At 42.4% G+C, this 21220-nt stretch overlaps 1 protein-coding gene across 11 annotated transcripts in view; it reads left to right on the top strand.

The window, feature by feature from the left end:
- Window positions 1-20363, top strand: part of RHOBTB1 (Rho related BTB domain containing 1) — a 141812-nt gene extending 121449 nt beyond the window's left edge. For 10 of the 11 annotated variants that reach the window (XM_061405063.1, XM_061405066.1, XM_061405072.1 and 7 more), the window contains 6 exons: window positions 2776-3755; window positions 5902-6020; window positions 11884-12034; window positions 14813-14901; window positions 17562-17667; window positions 18176-20363. In XM_061405063.1, the coding sequence (XP_061261047.1) occupies window positions 2776-3755; window positions 5902-6020; window positions 11884-12034; window positions 14813-14901; window positions 17562-17667; window positions 18176-18345 (1615 nt within the window). In that variant the 3' untranslated portion in view covers window positions 18346-20363. Of the gene's footprint in view, window positions 1-2775; window positions 3756-5901; window positions 6021-11883; window positions 12035-14812; window positions 14902-17510; window positions 17668-18175 lie in introns of those variants that run through there. The other variant, XM_061405074.1, reaches the window with a different exon arrangement.
- Window positions 20364-21220: the final 857 nt, after the last annotated feature.

Raw genomic sequence — 21220 nt, 5'->3', positions numbered from 1 at the left:
CAAAAAAAAAATAAGTAAGCACTTTGAACTTGGTAAAGTGTTAAACAAAATGTTAGTTACTCATAATAATGTCTTTCTGGAAATTAAGATTTATAATAAAGGTAGGTGAAATTCATGTCTGGATAGTCATGTATGGATGTGAGAGTTGGACTATACAGAAAGCTGAGTGAAGAAGAATTGATGCTTTTGAACTGTGGTGTTGGAGAAGACTCAAGAGTCCCTTGGACTGCAAGGAGATCCAGCCAGTCCATCCTAAAGGAGATCAGTCCTGAATATACACTGGAAGGACTGATGCTGAAGCTGAAACTCCAATACTTTGGCCACCTGATGCGAAGAGCTGATTCAGTTGAAAAGACCCTGATTCTGAGAAAGATTGAAGGTGGGAGGAGAAGGGGAAGACAGAGGATGAGATGGTTGGATGGCATCATCGACTCAATGGACATGAGTTTGAGTAAGCTCCGGGCGTTTGTGATAGAGAGGGAAGCCTGGTGTGCGGCAGTCCATGGGGTCACAAAGAATCCGACACGACTGAGCGACTGAACTGAACTGTACTGAAGTGAAATTCAGAGCCATCATCTATGATTCTTGGCCCCATGAACATCAAGTTCATGCAAATACTCATATCCAAGTATTTTTAACCTTCTCATCTTCCTCCATCCAACTTCTTAGAGTATTTCATTCCTGAGGTGGCCGTGTCCAGTTTTTAAAGATTACATAGACCTATGGTTAAAAACAATACTGCTTTTTAAATGGCTCTCTGGTGGTGTTATTTTTAGAGTGTCACTCATTTAAAATACAGCTTGAAGAAGGATTTGTTTCCATCTATATAAAATGTGGATACCAATCTTGGGAGGAATGAATTTTTTTAAAACATGTACTCCTTCAATATTCTTTTAAAAATAATTGTATATGTGTTTTATTCTTGACTCTGTTTTTTGCTGGTAAACATAGGTTTTCCCAAAATGTTGATATTACTGCCTTCCTTCCAGGTAGTATGTACTTTGCCTTAATAAGCTTATTATAAAATTTTATACAGACATAAGTTTTTATGCTCTCACAGCAAAAGCAAATGGTACTTTGTCAAGATAATTTCTGATGTTCTAGGTACATCTTGGATAAATGTCCTGAAAACATTTCATGTTCCTTCTATTCTTAAATACATGGACTAGGAACTGCATATTATAAGCCACGCAGAGGGAAAGAGGCCTCCTGGCAAATGAGGGACTAGCCCCGGGCCTCAGAACTTTCTGTGTCAAAGGTTAGGATACTCAGGCCTCACACCCTGCATGTGTGGAGGAGAGTTACAGAGAGCTCCAGGGCACAGTCCTTTCCGTAGACAATTCTGAGGTTTCATGAAGGAGGTGGTATCTGAGCTAAGTCTTAAAGAGATTCATCAATTCGTAATCCACCAAAAGCCTATAGGAGCAAAGCTTGAAGTTAACCCTTCTTTATTTCCACCTCTGCAACTCTGTGCAGTTTTCCCTCATTTCCATCTAGAGCCTCAAATCCAAATTCTATCCAGTATTACCTTATTTCTCCTAAGACCTGTCCCTGTTACACAAACATAACCCTTGGTCCTGTACACCAGATATTTTATTAAGGAAGATCATCTCCTAAGAGTGCATCTCAGAATCAAGTATGTGTTTGTGAACAATGTAACAAGAGATCCTATCTTGCCTGCGTTCTGGAATTCATCTGTGTCTTGATCATGGTTATACCGTAATTACAGCACTGTTCTGCCTGCCAATAATGATTCCAGAAGCTTGGCTTCTTGGGGGCTGATTAGACTGTAAATGGGCCTTGTGTGCCACTCTGAAGGGTTTAGACTTTATTCCCTGGGCTCTATGGAACCAGAGGAAAATTTTTTTTTAAAGAATTGCAGCTAAGTCATACTTGTAGTACATAAGGAATTTTTGTGTAACAGTGAATGCTATGAGCTAAAATGTGGAAAAATTCTGAAGAAAGATGAGTTAAGAGGCTAATGTACTAATCCAGGCAAAAGATGATCGCCTGATTGAAGAGGGGAAGAGAAGGGGTGAGATATGAAAGAAGGTTCACAAAACTAATAGAGGAGACTTAGGTGAGCTGTTGGACATGGATCATTTAGCCTAGAACTAGGGAGTTCTGGACTCTGACTGCTTAGTAAAGCGCTCTCAGTGACTTTAAAATGTGACCTTAAGACATTTCCCAAGTGGAAAGGACCTTTAAACTTTCTGCCTGTTTCTTCAGGATACAGAACGAAAATAGCACCCATAGGGATACTGGGAGACCCAAGTGAGAAAATGAACGTGGATTCCTTTTTAAGTTATAAAGCAAAATGTAAGCATAAGGGGAAAATGATGAAAATGATGCTGATTGTGGCAGTAATGATGGTTATCAGCTAACACTGATCAAGCACTCACTGTGGAATAGGTACTATGCTGGGCTAATTATCTCACTTAAACCTTTCAGTTATCCTTTAAGATGCAAGTACTTACTGTTATTCTTCCCATTTTACAGATGGGAAAACTGAGAAAAACGTTAAGTAACCTACCCAGGAACAAACAGCTAGTGAAATGGGTGATGCTTGAGTTATTGTTGTTACTACTGAAAGCATTTTTTCCCCTGCCGTCATAAGTCCTTTATATTTCAAAGATTTGAGGTTGGTCGTAGATTTTTCAAGAGTCTAGTAAAAAAAGTCTGAATAGGATTTAAAACAGGTGCTTAGATAGGCCCTGATTACTATTTTTTTCCTGAAATAAGATGGATTCAAATGTTAAAAATATTCTATTTCAGGCCCATAAAGAGAGGGGATATTCTGCCCCCAGAAAAAGGCCGAGAGGTTGCAAAGGAACTGGGTATACCCTACTATGAAACAAGTGTGTTTGACCAGTTTGGCATCAAAGACGTGTTTGACAACGCAATCCGAGCGGCGCTCATTTCGCGACGGCACTTGCAGTTCTGGAAATCCCACCTGAAGAAAGTCCAGAAACCTTTACTTCAGGCACCATTCCTACCTCCAAAAGCCCCCCCACCGGTCATCAAAGTTCCAGAATGTCCCTCCACGGGGACGAACGAAGCTGCCTGTTTACTGGACAATCCTCTGTGTGCCGACGTCCTCTTCATCCTCCAGGACCAGGAGCAGATCTTTGCACACCGAATTTACCTCGCTACCTCCTCTTCCAAGTTTTATGATCTTTTTTTAATGGAATGTGAAGAAACCCCCCACTGGAGTGAAGGAGCTTGTGAGAGAGAGAAGCAAAGCAGGGATTCCCAGGAGTGGGCACAGAGTCTTGACCCAGATGAGGAAAGGGAAGAGGGCACCCCAAGGACGCCTCAGGCTGATCAGTGGACCCCCTCGAGCCAGAACCTGTCCCAACAGGAGACCCTGGGGCTGGACGCCGAGGACCTGGTGGCAGAGACACAGACCCTGTCGGGCTGGAGCAAGGGGTTCATCGGCATGCACAAGGAGATGCAGGTCAACCCCGTCTCAAAGCGGCTGGGCCCCGTGACCGTGGTCAGGATGGACGCGTCCGTCCAGCCAGGCCCTTTCCGGACCCTGCTCCAGTTTCTCTACACGGGGCAACTGGATGAAAAGGAAAAAGATCTGGTGGGCCTGGCTCAGATCGCAGAGGTCCTGGAGATGTTTGATTTGCGGATGATGGTGGAAAACATCATGAACAAGGAAGCCTTCATGAACCAGGAGATTACGAAAGCGTTTCATGTCCGGAAAGCCAATAGGATAAAAGAGTGTCTCAGCAAGGGGACATTCTCAGGTGAGCGGGTCCATTGGCAAAGCCATCAGGACCTTTGGTTGTGTTTTATCAAACATTAGCCAGACATGAGGAGGGGGAGATAACGATCGCTGACTTGTGCAAGTACTTTTCTCCCGATGTACCTAAAGTATATGTATTCGCCTATTTCATTCTCATCACACTTAAAGGTAAAATATGATGATCTCCATTTTGCAGATGGGGAAACTGAGAGGCAGGGAGGTTAGGTAGCTGGCCTATGGTTTATACCAGCAGTCAGTGGTGGAGCCAGGATTTGAATGCAAGCTACCTCCTAGAGCCCCATGGTGTCATAGTGCTTCTCAAAGGTAGGTCAAGCTACCCCTGAGCCTGAGCCAGTCAGCTCAGTACTCATAGTTGCCCTTCAGGATTCCTTCCCTGATATTTTCTACTCACCATTTAGCATGCACCCATGACAAAAATCAGCAGCCTTTGATCCCAGGGTCGCTGAAAGCCTTGAGGCCATTTTGGTGACCCTCTGGAAAGGGTCCCATCTGGAAAGCCTCATCAGTTTCTCTCCCTTCTCCTTTGGGTTCTCACCATCCTGTGCCCTGCTTGTCTGGATGCTTTTTGTCCCTTTGTTGTCTTTGATAACTGCGCCAAGGGTTGCCCAAGCATCCTGATAACTTGTATCTAAGATGAGTGACTGGTCCATGCTTATCCTATCTCATAGGCTTGTGCTATTTTTGTTCTGTAATTGTCCTCTCTGTGTATGTTTCATTGTAAAAATTTGACTTCTTGACTTCCATTATTATATAGATATTTCTGTTTTTGTCTTCATCTTTCATAATTCCTGCCATAGAAATATGCATTTAATAACTGGTCACTGAATCTATTAATTAATTTTAAAACTTTGAGTAATATTTACTCCAAACATTGACGATCATGGTAGAGAGAGAGTCTTGAAAGTTAATGAAAAGAAATGTTACAAAGATTTACCTGCAGTAAATGAAACAATGGACCTTAAGTGAAATTGATGAAATCTCCTTTTCCTTACTAGAGAGGATTTGTAACCAAACAGAGTGGGAGCCTCAACTGGATTCTTTTTATTAAAAAAAAAAAAAAACTATAAAATACAGTTGGGGGTAATTAGAAAAAATTGGACATGAACTAGATAATGGATGATATTAAAGAATTATTGCTGATTTTCTTAAGAGTTATAATGGTATGGTTATCTAGGAGAATCTTATTTTTAGAAAATTCTTGGCAAAGTAGTTAGGAGTGCGTTCAGTTCAGTCGCTCAGTCATGTCCAACTCTTTGTGACCCCATGAACCTCAGCACACCAGGCCTCCCTGTCCATCACCAACTCCCGGAGTTTACTCAAACCCATGTCCATTGAGTCAGTGATGCCATCCAACCATCTCATCCTCTGTCATCCCCTTCTTCTCCCACCTTCAGTCTTTCCCAGAATCAGGGTCTTTTCCAGTGAGTCAGTTCTTCGCATCAGGTGGCCAAGTATTGGAGTTTCAGCTTCAGCATCAGTCCTTCCGATGAATATTCAGGACTGATTTCCTTTAGGATGGACTGGTTGGATCTTCTTGCTCTCCAAGGGATTCCCAAAAGTCTTATCCAACACCACAGTTCCAAAGCATCAATTCTTCGGCGCTCAGCTTTCTTTATGGTCCAACTCTCACATCTGTACGTGACTACTGAAAAAATCATAGCTTTGACTAGACGGACCTTTGTTGGCAAAGTAATGTCTCTGCTTTTTAATATGCTGTCTATGTTGGTCATAACTTTTCTTGAAGTATGCTATTAAAAAATATCTACACACATTTTATATAGCTAAGGCAAACATGAAAAAATTAAGCGTGTGATAAACCAGTTACTGTTTTATTATTCTTTCTACTGTTCTCCATGTTGAAACTTTTCTAAATAAGAAAAGAATATTCCTCTCCTTTATGTTACGTTATGGTTCACAGTATTTGTGTTGTGACCTTATGTATAATTTTAAATGCTTACTCCTTGTATCCTTGGAGGACGTGGAGAGAATTGGTGCCCAAGGTGGGGGTGGACACCGCATCAGTGGTTAAGGGTATGGAAGAGAGAGGAGAGACTGGGCAGATGGATATGGATGGAACCCCTGGCAAGGCTGGCTCACAGGCTTGTGCTTCCTCCATCCTTGGGCAGATGTGACATTTAAGCTGGACGATGGAGCCATCAGTGCCCACAAACCGCTGCTGATCTGTAGCTGCAAGTGGATGGCTGCCATGTTCGGGGGGTCATTTGTCGAAAGCGCCAACAGTGAGGTAGGTGCCTTCCGAAAAGCCCAAGCGGCATCTTAATGAATATGCATGTGTATTTATATTAGAAAGTGTTGCCAGAGGACTTTGATTCTTTAACTGCTAACTTGGAAGACTTTTTTAGGCAATGCTTGAGTACCAGGTCACCCTCTTTCCATAATTCTACAATTATGAGAAGCCTGTTGTTCACTTGCTATGTGTGAACCCCCAAGTCCCCCCATATCCTTTCATCCTCACAGGGCTCCTCATCCCTGAAAACATGTACAGCTATATTTTTTAACAAATGTCATCAGGCAAGGTACTATCAAAATCCCCTCAAAGAAGGGGCACGCTGTCTTCTAGGAGTTGGAGACAGTGAAAAGTGTCTTCAGTCACTTAAACCTGGGCTTGACTCCTGCCAACAACAGGTGAGGGATCTTAAAAAGCCACCTTCCTGTGCCTCAGTCTCCTAATCCTAAAGGTGAGAGATGTACTAGGTCATGCTCAAGGTCCCTTGATCTGTAATAGTCCCTGAGGCTCTCTGCCCTAACGGGCCTCAAGTCTAGGGCTTGTCACCTCTAGGGAAACAGAGATGGAGCAAAGCGTCTCTCAGACTACCTGTTACATCTAGTAGAAGCCACTGGGTCACTTGTCAAATGCCGGCCCTATCTCCAAAAAAGGAATATTATTAGAGCAGAGCAAGCAGCATCTTGGAGACCTTGTATCTCCACGTCTTCACAAGCTGTTGGAAAAGAAAGAAAAATTCCCTTCAAGCATTTCTAACTTGTTTCTAGAGGTAGACATTTTTTGTTGAGTTTGGCAAATATTTCTTATCCATCTTTTAAAAATATATTTGGGGACACCCCATCAAGCTTATTGTCCTAATGGGCTTATTTTTGCTTATCTCAACATCTCTCCAAACTTGTAACAGAAACACAGAAAACAGTAACTAACTTCAAAGGGAAGCCCTCACACCAGAAATCTGAGCACTCCCTTTGTGACCCAGGAGCCTGCGTTTGCATCCCCAAGTAGGTAAACAGAATCCTGTAATCACAAGCCAGGATGGCTGGCTGTCAGTAGGCCACCCTCCTGCTTTCAGAACAGACTGCAGCTGCTCCTAAACCAACCCCCGGCAGCAGACAGTCGGGGGAAAAGATGTTAGAATTATCCTGATGACCTCTTCTGATGTCTGCCAGCCTTCGTAAACCAGGAGGTCCTCACCTGCAGCTAAATGAAGTCTTTCCTCTACCATCAAAGGTGTCTGGGAGCATCATTACTAAGACCACAGCAACTGGTAGAGGCTACCCAGTGAAGGGACTGTGGGGCTTAGATCCCCGACTCCTCTGCGTACAAGCTGTTTGGCCTTGGGCCAGTGATCACCTTTCTGAGCTCCAGCCTCCCTATCTGGAAAATGTGGTCATAACCCGTAATGTGGTTGCAAGGTGTGAGTGTCAATACCTGTGAAGCACCTCATAAGCACTAAATGCAAAATGATGTCAGCCTTATGTGGATGCTGGAGGCATTGATGATATTCTTTCCCTCTTTTTCAAGAAAATTGGGGGATGCCGCCAATTAATAAAACCTCATCCAACTGGCACAGCACCAACTTCAGTAATCTCTCAAGATAAAAGAGCCCCAAGACTCGCTTCCCCTCTTTTTCCAGCTTGCTGAAGTATGTGCCCGAGGGTACCTGCTTGTCACCTGGCAGGGAGCAGTTGATCGAGGTCCGGGGCCCAGGCACAAAGAGTCACTGTCAGAGCTGACCTCACTGATGCTAATCCCCTTTATCCCTTCTCAGAATGGACTGTAATTGTCTCCAGATTAAAATGTGCAGGAGAGGTGACCAAAACAGAAACTTGGCGGCCAATGTGAATGCACGCGGGTCTGGTCACATCACAGCCTCTCTCTGGTGTGGCGTCTGTTTAGCATCACCCTGCCCACCCCCTCCCCACCTCAAGGACTAGGTCGCTCACCACTTAGAACTACAGCTGAGCCTGATACAGATATGTAGTTTCAACCCAGCTCGAAACACAAAGGCCAAGGAACCAAGCTACCAAAAGTCTGTACCAAGACACCTAATACATGAAGAATGGCGTGAGCTGCGGATAAGTCCAGTCTTTCCTGCCCCTTCTCATGACTTCCAGGGTACACAGAAGTGTTCTGTTTTATAGTTATGAATTCTAGTCTCAGCTTGACCTTGGGCAAGAGACCGACCCTCTTTAGACCTGTGTCCTCATCTCTAAAATGGGGACCACAAGAGAACCATCTCCAAAGGGCAGGTCAGTCATGAAAGTATGTGTGTAGAGCGTCAAATTTGGTGCCTAAAACATACAAAGGCTCAAGCAATGTCGATGACTATTTTCCTGGAGGATTCTTGTTAAATTGTTTCCATGAGGAGTTCAAGGTCTTTGTCCCCTGAAAGTCCTCAGGTAACAAACAAGCCACCAGGTCCCTTCCTAAACTAGCCGAGTGTGGTAGAGGTGGTTATGGGGGTAAGAAGAGGTACTTAGGTGAAGTCTCAGTAAATGTTCTATGGTTAATTTAGGCCTGTATATGCATGGGCCTGTGCTTTCTAGGCCACCTTTTTATTCTTTATTGTTTTGTGAAAATCTGACGTCCCCCACAAAATCCAACCTTTTTTTTTTTTTTGCATTAATAGAATTCACATACATATCCAGAAAGGAATAAAATATGCCCACTGATGTTCTTTTAACTTTTTTTGTCATTTAATATTTAAGACACTGTATTCTACTTCTATTTTTCTCATTACTTTTAATGTAGCAGTAAGCATAATTCTCTCCCCAGAGGTACTCAGCAAGTGGTTCATTAAAAATGCATGCCCATGTTGTAGTAAGCAATGCTCTGGATCTAGAATACTTTCTCATTCTCTATGAGACCATCTCTAATTATAAGCCTAATAGTCTGAGCTGATCTTTGCAATTAAACTTTTAAACCAGCTAAACTGGAATATGGGTCGTTGTTTAGGGTAGCATTGTATTCTTTTTTTTTTTTTTTTAAAGCTACATTCAGCAGGTAGGGCACAACAGTTTTAATTCCATTTGTTTTATTTATATTATTTTTTAAAGTTCTATAAAAATGGTCTCTCTGTTGCTACTCAGTTTATTAGTAATGTTGAAATCACAGGGAAAAAAATCAACAGCGAGGAAAAAAAAAGTGCATGTTCTAAAATGTTGTTTATTTTCATTTGTTGGTTACTTCCGAGGATCCCTAACATTATTTGCCAAAAAGAGCCATAGCTTTTATAAATAAAAGTGTTAGTGTTATATTAAACATGAAGGAAACAGTAGGTCATAGATGCTTACAAATGTCAGAATGCTCTGAAGACATTGGGAGTGTTGGGGCAGGGCTGCTTCCTGGAATCTATCATCTCCTGATGCCAAAAATAATTTTTTTTTATTTAGGATGTCCATTTTGCCATGACTTAGAACACAATCTTAGAAAAAATGGCTTAAGTCATCTGAGTATCTTCAGAGTCCATAATCTTAGTGAAGGAAAAGCTTTAGATGTCATCTATTCCAAATCTCTCCCATGTCACAGATGAGGAAACTAAGGTTCAGAGATGGTGAATAATTTGTTAAAGGTCACACAGCATTTTAGCAACATATCTCTGGGCCTTCCCCAGCCCCTTACCCTGTCCTTCAAGCTAGTATTTTCAGAAACATCCCCATCCCTGAGAGTGCAGGTATTCAAAGGAAGCCCTGGGACTTTATTTATCATCACTAACACTTTAGAGCACTTAACACTTCATAAAATGTATATATTTTTACTATCACAATGGCCCCAATTTTAAAGTTTCACAACTTAATTAACTTTCAATTATCTAAAAATTGTGCTAATCCAAACACCATTCTAGAGAAATCAAATTTTGCCATATGTAATTTGCCATGTTTTCCATATGATAAAAGTTCATGTATATGTAAGATAAATGCATGTGTACATAAATGTTTATCCACACAAATATAACTGTGTTAGATTTACTGGAATAGCAATTAATTACAATACAGTGGTTTCTGTATTTTAAAATGATATCAGCTATAGTTTCTACTTGCCAGGTTTTACTTATTATTGTAGAAGTTATGCTAAAAAATTTGAAACTATCACACTTGTCAAGTCATTGATGGGTAGTAACCACGCAGCTTATTAATAGAATCACAATTGTTCTCACTGTGTCTGAGAGAGGAAGAGTAATTTCCATAATATTTCTAGGAATTTTTCTGGGCTCTCTTTGATACACCTAGGGAAAGCTCTGTCCGAAAGGATATTCCCTCTCTGAGATGGTTGGTGGCTATGCAGGAAAATGATATAGATGGTTGCTATAGCTTAAACAATTGCAACCACACCATTAGAAGACTGAAGTGGCCACAAGCCCCTTGTAGATTGTGGAGACAATTTATAAACAAATATATATACAGACACAGACATATACATACACACACACATATATATACACACACTTATACACACATAGAGAGATTAAAATATATAATATAGATGTAATCATATATAACATACAGATATAATCATGTCATACATAAATGTAATCATAAATGTAATTTTTGTATGCTTATACCAGAATTAAGTCTATAACTTTTTATCCTTTTGAATTCAGAAATCTAATTCTTGAAAACTGTTAGATACAGTGCTGTATTATAGCTTTCTTCCTTACCATGAAGGGTTTCCAGTCCTGCATAGCAGCTCCGAACACAGACTTTAGAATCTTATTTCTTGGGTTCAAATATCAGTCCCAGCTTCCTAGCTCTGCAACCCTGGATACCAGACTTAACATCCCTGAACCTCCATTCACTTATCTGTAAAATGGCAAAAACAATAGTCTCTCCTTCCTAGGGAGGATATAAGGATCAAAATGTAATGCATGTGGGAAGCTTATTACACAGTACCTTGTGCATAGGAGGCCTTCTGTTAGGTTAATTCTTATCATCATTCCAGTAGCGAGTACTCGTGGCACCATTCTCTGTGATGCCAGGGCACGTCTCGTTCAGTTGGAAACCTCAGATGAAGAACAGCTGCTATAACGTGTGTATCCCTGTTGATCCAGGCCCAGCCATTCAGAACTCTACTTCCCAGGCAGCCCCTGGCCCCTCAGCAGACTCTAGCTTGGATGAATATGCGCCATAACTACACGTGCTCAGGAGGAAGTTAGCAGGATCCTCCAGGGAACAATTCTCAGAGCCAGCCGTTCCCCAAGATGTCCCAAGCCCAGCTCTCTCTAGATTCTCTGCATCTACTGATACCTGATAATCTTCCAGTAGTTCCAAATCTATGTGGTTGTGCCACAGGAAAAATAAAGTGTGTATACCATGCTAACACATACTTTTTAAATTTTTTATTGATGTATAGTTGATTTCATGCTAGCGTTTACTGATAGAACGTTGGAATCACGCCAGTCACTGTGGCAACTAGGCTGGTTGCTCATCGTCTTCTTTTGACATCTTAGAAAGCTGGGCTCTATTGTGTGTCAGCAACAGTGCGGTCTGCAGCTCCCCCCAACACCTGTCATGTTGCTAGGAGATTTCTTTCCCCACAATAGAGTATTATAGGGTACTTGGCAAGGAGGGCCTATAATGTCATCATACATTTACAGCCCATTTGTCTGATTTATAAGCCCAAATAGCTATTTAAAAATTCCAAATCAGGCTTTGTCAGGCAGCCGCACTCTTTTGTCATCCACAAATCAAACTGTTATGTTTACAGCTGTAAATAGTGAGTGACTTCTCCGCACAGCCCCAGAGCACGTGTCCCAGACTTGCTAATAATGAATCACATGGCGGGGATATTTACAAGCAGTATAGCCTGAAAATGTGCCCACTGCTTTCTTCAGCAGAACTTACCTTTTCAAATACCATTTCAGGTATATCTCCCAAACATAAACAAGATGTCAATGCAGGCAGTCCTGGATTATCTCTATACTAAGCACTTGCCACCGAACTTGGACCTGGACCCACTGGAACTAATTGCCTTGGCAAACAGATTTTGCCTGCCACACTTGGTTGCACTTGCAGGTAAGGCTGATGACTCAGGGCCATGCGGTATCTGACTGTCATATTTATCAAAATGACATGTATGCAAAAAATAATACCTCCTGGGAATAAAAATTAAATTTTTATCACCCAACATAGGACTGTCTTGTACAGGGTGATATGAACTGATCAAATGTATCAAACAGCCCCAGTTCAATTCAGCAACTGTTTTTTTAGGCACCTACTTTGTATAGGTCCTGCTGACACATACAGAAGGCAGTAGTTAAGAACATAGGCTACAGATCCAGATCACTTGGGTTCAGATCTTGGCTCCAGTATTTACTGGCTGGATGACTTCATACTTGATTTAATTAGTCTGTATCTCAGCTTTCTCTCTCTCTTTAAAATGAGGATAATGATATTCTACCATAGAGTTGTTATGAAGATTAAATGAGTTAAGAGATTATATATATATAAAGAGAGAGAGTCCTGAGAACAGTGTCTGGCACCTAGTAAGCATTATGTAAGTGGTTTTCTTAAAGCTATTTTAGAAAATGTTCTGACATTGTCAAGATCATTTTGGGAAAAAGAGAAAAAAGGGAGACTTGATTTAACTTCACAGAACCTTATGTATCATTTCTAGATTTGCTCAGTTAGTAAGCCAAAGTAGATCTAAATAAGATATATGCTTTCAAATACCCTTTTCTTGAATTTAAACCTTCTGTTTCATTTACCAGAGTTGTTGATTAGCAGTAAGGGTGCTACATTTAGTTGACTCTTGTTAACCAGGAAAGCAGGATAGTGCCTGTTTTGTTCACTGGCATATCCTCTGTACACAGAGAAGTGCCTGAGCATAGGAGGTCCTCAGTAAAAGTCTGTTGAAGCATTAAATGAAAATGAAGGTATGAACAAACCAACCAGCCACACCTGCCCTTGACTTCCTGACAGTATCTTTAGAAAAAAAACAAGATTTATTTCTCTGCACTCCAAGTTTCTACCATGCTCAGCCAACTGGATATCAACGTTTTCTCCTCACCTTCCTTCTTCACCAGCTGGATAACAAGAAATAGTATTGCTATTCATTTTCTTTTTGTTTTTTTGCCACACTGCATGGCAAGTGGGATCTTAGTTCCCTGACTAGGGATCTAACACGCAACCCCTGCATTGGAAGCATGGAGTACTAACCACTGGACAGCTAGGGGAGTTCCTGCTATTCATTCTTTAAACTCTTTTTAACCAATAAACCTGAAGTCATAGATTCAAATGAGTATTGCTGCTTTTTCAATACTAACTCTAGGAGGCTACAGAAGGCAATTCTTTTTTTCATAAGTAAGAACCTCAAGCCATTTGACTATCCAGTTTTTATAAGTATTTGTCCTTTGAGGATAAACTGAACTGTTTCACATAATCAAAAGTAATTTGGAGCCAAATCTGAGGATTTGTGGTCAATCTTGAAGGAGGGCCATTTTTGCTTAAATATTAAGGGTGATGATGAAAACATGGGACTGATTTCTCCAGGAAAGAAACTGACCCAAAGAAACCTTCCTGTGTTAACTACAGACGTCTATGTATGTTTATTTTTCTTAGTAAATGCTATTATTAATGGTTATAATGATTTAATATACATCTTTCTAAGATGATTCCTTTAATCATTTCTATAGTATTTGCTGTTTAGTGTAAGTATAGAGTGTTTGGAACAGAGTGTTTAAAAATCAGTTTCTGGGGTGAAAATGCCCTGCAAGCCAACTATCATTTAACACTTTGGAGTTACCTAAGATTTAAAACCCAGTGACTCCTCTGGAAGATTTAGTTACAAATAGTTCTTTGTCAGTCCAGTGGAGGAAGGCTGTGCCAAAGAAACCATCCCAAACTTGAGACCACGTCGACTAGGTGAGAGACATATAGACTAACAGATAAGCACATAAACGCAGAGCAGAAAGTAAGCATGGTTTGGACAGTATACTAAAAAATTAAATGTGATGCTAGAGATGAAAAAAAGCATCAAGGAGCCGGAAATGCTGGGTCAAGACTGTACCCACTCATGTCAAGGCCAGAGGCAAGCAACAGCCTAACAGAGGCAAAAGGCAGCTCAGTCGCAGAACCAGAGTCTGAATTCAGCATAGGATCCTAGAACACAGCATCCGAGCAGAAATGACGGTCCCATCTAGATCTGTGTGACTTGTGGCTGAAGATCGCCCCAGCAGAATCTCAGAGGTTGAACAATATGTCCCTCGTCTGCTGCTGCTGAGACACACGTACACATTAGCAGTTTTAATTCCCCATCTGGACTCATTACTGTTAGCCTCTCCACAGTCAGAGAGTATTGTGAATTGGAGTGATATGAATGAGGAAGCCATTGAGCAGGAAGATACAGGAGTCTCGAGGATTCTAGGCAGGTCCTAGCCTGCCCAGAGCAGCACTCTCAGACAGAACTTTCTGCAATGATAGAGACTTTCTGTGTCCATGATGGCCAGTACACGTGACCACTGAGCACTTAAATGTGGCTAGTTTGGGGCTGAGGACCTGAATTTTTTACTTTGTTCAATTTTAATTAAGTTTAAATAGTCCCTGGAGGCCAGTAGTTACCATACTGGACAGAGGTGGTCTGGAGGACTCTGGCTATTCCAGAAAGGCTAACAAGTGTCCCCAGAGTCTGCAGTGCACTGTCGAGCCATGACTCGCCATACTGAAAGGCCACACATCAGAGAGGGCCCTTGATTCAGTGCCCATGGAACTGTGCCCCCTACCTCCTCCCCTCGGAGGTGATCCCAGACGGCAGCCTCCAGGCACTAACATTCTCCTGCTCCCTCTTCTCCCCAGAACAGCACGCCGTCCAGGAGCTGACCAAGGCCGCCATGAGTGGTGTGGGCATCGATGGGGAAGTTCTCTCTTACTTGGAATTGGCCCAGGTTTGTAGCAATTTGCCTTTCACCTTTTCAGTGTATTCAACCAGTTCATTTAACGCTGATAAAACATTCCACTGTTGCATCTGAACAAATAAAGATGTCACCAATCAGTCACAGAAGCCCCCTGCTGTGTGCAACAGAAAAGATCTGAAAGTTTTAAGTTTCATGCACTGTTCACCCTGCTGGGCTTCATTTGAAAAAACAACAAGGGCCCTGCCCCCACACCAGCCCCTTTGTGCCCCGCCCCTCCAGAGGCAGCAGCTTCACATGTGGGAGAACAGCTCAGGGCACGGGAGGGGAAGCCTCTGTCCACTTTTTGAATTCTCAGACATGCATTGGCTGAGATCAGGCAGTTTCTAGAATTCCGTGAAGTCCCGTTTTGCCTCCGGTCTCACTGCAGCTCTCCTGGTTTTCCTTTTTTTTTAACATCAGCACTTGTTACTGTTGATGTTGTGATTCCATATCCCAACACACTGCCCTCTTCCTCTAGAGAGGGTCAGAGATCAGTCTTGGCTTTGTCTCTGTGTAATTTATTTAAGGCACAAAGTTGAACACTGCCTCCATTTCCTCATCGGTTGGAAATGGGGATGGTAATTCACCCTCTGTCAACTTTACTGATTATTTTGAGAAACAACTAGGAGAGAATGTTTCAGAAAGAGCATCAAAGAGGGGAAATCCTCATACAAGGCACGTAGGCAGAGTTATCTAATCCCTGACCTAGACTTACAAGCCATGTGTTTACGCTCTGAAGGAACTAAGAATACATTCTTCAGACTTCTGTCTGACTATTGGGTTTGGCTTTCGTTGTTCCCTGTCTTGGTTAGGGCAGTGGTTTACTAAATCTTACGTCAGACACCAAATTGGAATTTGTCAACCGAGGAAGACAAGGAGGCAGGCCTACATCACGTGTTCCTCAGGCCACTCTGACTGTAGGCCTGAGAGATGTTCAAGAGGGGAAAATGTGGATCAGGACTTTACAGCAACCTGCTCTTTCTGACTCAACATCCAACAAGGATTTGTTATTTCCTCCCCTTCTACCAGGCACCACCTTAGATAAGAGGACATGTAGATTCTCTGCCCTTGGGGCCATCAGAAGCCACTGAGAGGAGCAAACACAAGCACAAATTATTAAAATCCAGTGTGAAAAACAACCTCATAGAGGTTACAAGTTAAAACTGAGAGCAGAAGTCAACTGCAGTGAAATCAACAAGCCCCCATCAACACTGACCGTCCACATTTGGAAGTTGGGGGTGTTTTGAAACAGGACTAGGGGAGAACTTAAGACTTGTGCCCCTCCAGTAAGTATTCCTCCTGGAGAATAATCAAATGACCCAGAATCTCCTATAGCCCAGCCCGATGGAGGTAATATAGCAGTTGTGTCTATCTTTTTACTTTCTGTTCCCACCCTCTTCCCTCCCCTGACCCACACATAACCCAGGAAGGAAATAAAATCATTCCTGCTAAGCTCTGAAAAGCCTTGGAGGACGCATTTAGGATGGAGCCTCCAGTATCTTAGCTCATTCATTAGACTCTAACCCAGGGATGCACTGGTAAGTATTTAACTATCAGCTTGGGGATAGCAAAGACCATGATCTGTTGCATTTTCCAGTCTCCATGGTGTAAATACCCCACCTTCCCAACTTGTAACAACTCAAAGTCACTGGGCTCAGAGTCGCAAAGAGCTGCACCCAGTGACGCTTTCAGGCAGGTACAAGCCAACTCCAGTACAGCACTGCTCTAATCTGACTTTCAGGGAGAAATCTACTATCAAGGGAAGTTGGAAGCACTGGCTAAAATTGTCTGTCCTGCTGGGCTTGTGATCTGCAGAGAGTTTCTTGAATTAGTTTCCAGGGACGTTGGCTTTTCTCTTGGCCTCTGCTCAGGGCATTGACAGGGGCCTCAGAGGAAGCATGCTGTGGGTTTCAGGGGTTCAGCTGCCCAAAGAAGCATTAAGAGTAACAGACAATAGCATGGATATCCGAAAGAGGCCTGGACAGAAAGACTGAGGGACGTGTCCCTTCCAAATCTGGGGACAAGCTGGGGAGTTAACGATGGATTTTCGTGCATCAGGTCTTTTGCAGACACAGCTACCTCAGCTGCCATGGTCCTGTGCATCTTCTCAGAAAGGAGAGAGTGCATGGAGTGTCTGGCTCCCTCCCTCCCTGCCCACATCGCCTGGTCTTCTTATGTAACCAAAAGGACAGGTATAGGACAGTCACACATGCCACAGTCTCCTCTTTCAGATCACTGGCCCCAGCCAGCTGAGCTCTGACATGTGACACGGAGGATTCTGTTGCCGAGGCTTCCTTAAACAGAGATGACATCGCTGCTTTCTGCGGCAGGCTGGTGCCTTCCAGAGGCCATGGCCACTTATTAGAGGGCAGGTGTGAGGGGAGGGGGAGAGAGGCAAGGCAGACTTTAAACTCCTGATACAGTGATTATTTTTAGTGCACATATCCCAGAGGTGAGAGGAGGAGGCCAAACACTTGGATGTGGCTGGTGTGGAAACCGTGGCCAAAGTCAAAACACAAGTCAAAACAGCAGGTTTCTGAAGCAGTCATCTGGGCCCTTTATTTCTTTGACCCCTACCATGACTTTTTATCTCTTTGTAGTCCCACTTGAGAAAATAGAGGTCTGACCCCCTTTCGGTCACTTCCCTGCAGTTTCACAATGCCCACCAGTTGGCCGCCTGGTGTTTGCACCACATCTGCACCAACTACAACAGTGTCTGTTCCAAGTTCCGCAAGGAGATCAAATCGAAATCTGCAGGTGAGGCTGTGTGGGCCCCATCTGTCCAGTTCTCATCACCTGTGACTCAGGGGTTTCCCTTCGCTGCCCTTGAGAAGAAACATGGACAGCCCCCGGCTCACGGAGAACTCCTTGTGGCCATATGGCAGTCACAGATTCACGTGACATGCATGACCCAAGGAATTGTATGTTGGATATTCTCTCTGGAGAACGTCATGGCTGGGGGTATTTATGTGGAGATGGGTGGGAGAGGGGTCGTTCAGGGTGCCCTGCTGCAGAGCAAGCAGAGCTTGTTGCTTCACCCTTGTCTGGGAAGGCAAAGGGACCTGGGTTCAGGCTCTCTGTGTCCAGCTGTGTAATTTTAGGCAAGTGATTCCACCTCTCCAAACTTTCGTGTCATTATCTGCCACTGGCCCTACTCAGCGTCCCTACTCATTGGTTAGCTGAGAGGATGCACGTGATAATCATCTCAGAGAAGCCTAAGCACAGAACCTAGCAGGTATCATCATCTGCACCTTTTCTTCCCCAGACAACCAGGAATACTTTGAGAGGCACCGCTGGCCTCCTGTGTGGTACCTAAAGGAAGAAGACCACTACCAGCGTGTGAAAAGGGAAAGAGAGAAGGAAGACATTGCACTAAATAAACATCACTCGAGAAGAAAGTGGTGCTTCTGGAATTCATCTCCAGCGGTCGCCTGAGGTGGAAGAGGAAAAAAAAAAAAATCAAAAATCTGACACGCCACTCAAAAGCACTACTGTAAAATGAGTCTTATTTTTAGAGATAACATGTAGTTCAGGTTTCAGGCACTGATCTTCCTCCACTTTTGTGCATTTATCTTTGTTGGGATCAAAGCACAAGCTCACCATCAATGAGCCTGGACAAAAAGGGAAGTTGACGCTCACTGCATTCCTTAAACTTATATGTATATTTTTTGTTAGAAGGCTTAATAAACTTTAGTCTGGTATCTCATTTCTTTTTATACAAAGGAAAAAAAAAATCCAGCTTTCATGTTTCAAATTCCAAATTGGAAAATATTTTTATACGGTCTCTTGTAAATGAAAATACTGTGTATTACTTTATTTTACAGGACACACATTAACCATGAAGTCGCCCTGCGATTCTCTTTGCCCACGAGCATTATTACTTAATTAGAGGGATATCCTTTTGTCGTGAAGTAAAGGGTTGGAATGAAATTCCCCAAAGTACAAGTTAGGGAGGGTTTCATCTTTGTTCTGCCGAATAACACTGGTATAATTACCAAGTCAACTCCAAGAATGTGTATTTACAATATTTGCTATGTAAGTGCTAGTAATTATATGGTTATATGTGCCATGTAAAATATAGTGATATCAAATCTTCTGTTGTTTAAAATGTCTAGATTTAAGAGGATAATCTTTATAATCATTAGAAGGGCTTATTAAATCCCAGCATTATCCAGGGCAAACTCTCTGGTGGACCTGAATACAAAAGATACCACAGGAGCGCTGGTGTTTGGATTGCTGTATGAAGATATCCGTCTCTCAGTGTTCCTTGATCTTGCCATGTTTCTGCATGCAGTTTTGCCACTGACTTGAATCGAGATGGGCAAGGGTGAGGGTCCCCGGACTCTGTCCCCTCATCTGCAGACTTGTCACATCTCCCCACCAGAAACAGGCTTCCTCAGGTCTCTCACCTGCGGCCAACTTCACTTTGTAAGACCCATGTTTTTAACTCTTCCCAGGGAAAATTCACGTCGCTGCAGAAGTAGACCAAGGCAGACCACCCACCCCTGCTGAAGTTCAGTTGGAGGGCCTGTGAAGGCACAAAGCTGGAGGCTGGGTCGTCTAAGGTCACTGCATTCTCCAACGCAGACGGGAATTTTACTCCAAAAGTCTAGGAAATGGTGCTATTGTGAGTTAGTTCTGACCCTTTGTCATTCTGAGTTTTCAGTGTTAAAATAGAAAGTATTGAGCAGGGGGGCTTTTGAGAGGCCATCAATCACTGCTTCTCTGTAAATTAAAATGTTACAGCACTCACACAGAGCATCTTAAGGCCACAGTTCCATACCTGTTTTGGGATGTTGTGTGGTGGAGGCTCGGGCTTATTCTATTCAGAGGTCAATTTAATGATACTAAAAGCTGTTGATTTTTTTTTTTCTAGCCTTCAGAAGTTAGAAAAGAGACAGTTGAGTCCAAACTCCAATGTTAACAACCACATATATTTGAAAATCTATCCAGATTACAGATAAGTGCTTATTACTGGCCGTGGATACATACCAGTTAGCAAAATTGGGAGAGGCCCAGAAATGTTCTCACTCTCTCATGACAAAGGACTGGGCAGTAGTGTTGGGAAGGATGGGATGATTGTAAATGCATCTACCTTAATTTTGGGTCAATAGGTTGTAAGTCATGAATGGAAGGAGAAAGGAGACAGAATGAGAGGAAGAATCAGCATCTGTCCCATCATAGAATGGTAGAAGTTGAGTTTTCGATGAATAGTCAGAGTTGAATTTATACAACCAAAGCTCCCATGTGATTGTAATCTTGCCAAAATGTAATGGACATATAAATGAACCTGGGGTATAAGCAATAATATCCACTAGTGTTATCAGCTACTGTAACCAAGTGGCTGGTTCATTTGGTTGACGCTGATTATGGCCTTTAACTATGGTGGTTTGTTTTGTGTTTTGTTTTTTATTTCACAAAAAGCCAATAAAATTGTTTAGCTATAAAATGCCTCCAGTTTTTGTTTTGTTTTGTTTTTTCCTTTAAGGACTACCGTCATTATTGTGTGTGTAATTTTCACTGCTTTTTAAAAGAACTGTCAAAGCTTTAAGGATGCTGGGTCATGGAGTATGTGTGCTTCAAGAACAAAGCAGCTTGAATGACTGTCATCTTTGTCTTTAGTATTGCCAGCAGATTGTAATACCATGATGTATATGAGGGGTCTGGCTCTTTGATTTGGGCTAATATGGCTATGTCATTAGACATGGTACAGTTTTGGAAAGAAACAAAAATAATGTCTCCAGTCTAATGGACTTGTTTTAATCTGATTTTGGGCGATTCTACCAGCAATTAAGTCAAAGTTTGCATTGGTGGGCTCATGAAGAACAGTCTTCTTCAGAAGCAGGTCTGAGAAAGCCTTTAGAAAAATTTATAATTAATCTCTGAACTTCTAGGTAGTATATTTGCCCAAGCTCAGAAGGAAGAAGGGTCTCCAATGAGGTCTCAAGGCGGATTTTCTGAGTAGCAAATGCCCCATGACTCTATGGAAAGGAGTTAACAACTATAAAACATAACTGCATGAAGAAGACAGTTTCTGATACATTTGCACACCTTTTAAAGGTGGGTGGTCCAGACCAGGCACCTTTTATCTAATACCTGCCAGTGAGGTCTTTCCTCTAGAAACTCTTGGTCTAAGTTTCTGGCAAACCATTAAGGATTTCAGCAAACCTGTATCAGCATTCCAGGAACCACAAATTTTACTGGTTTAGCAGTAACTCAAGTATCGTAGACATTCACAAGCAAGAATTCTATGCTCCTAAGATTTTTTTCCCATTTGCTTCCATTGTATGGTATATCAGTTGTCAAAGTT

This window comes from Bos javanicus, chromosome 28, assembly GCF_032452875.1.
Source record: "Bos javanicus breed banteng chromosome 28, ARS-OSU_banteng_1.0, whole genome shotgun sequence".
Lineage (NCBI taxonomy): Eukaryota > Metazoa > Chordata > Mammalia > Artiodactyla > Bovidae > Bos > Bos javanicus.
Note: the sequence above shows the minus strand (reverse complement) of the source record. Positions and strands in the feature narration are given on the sequence as shown.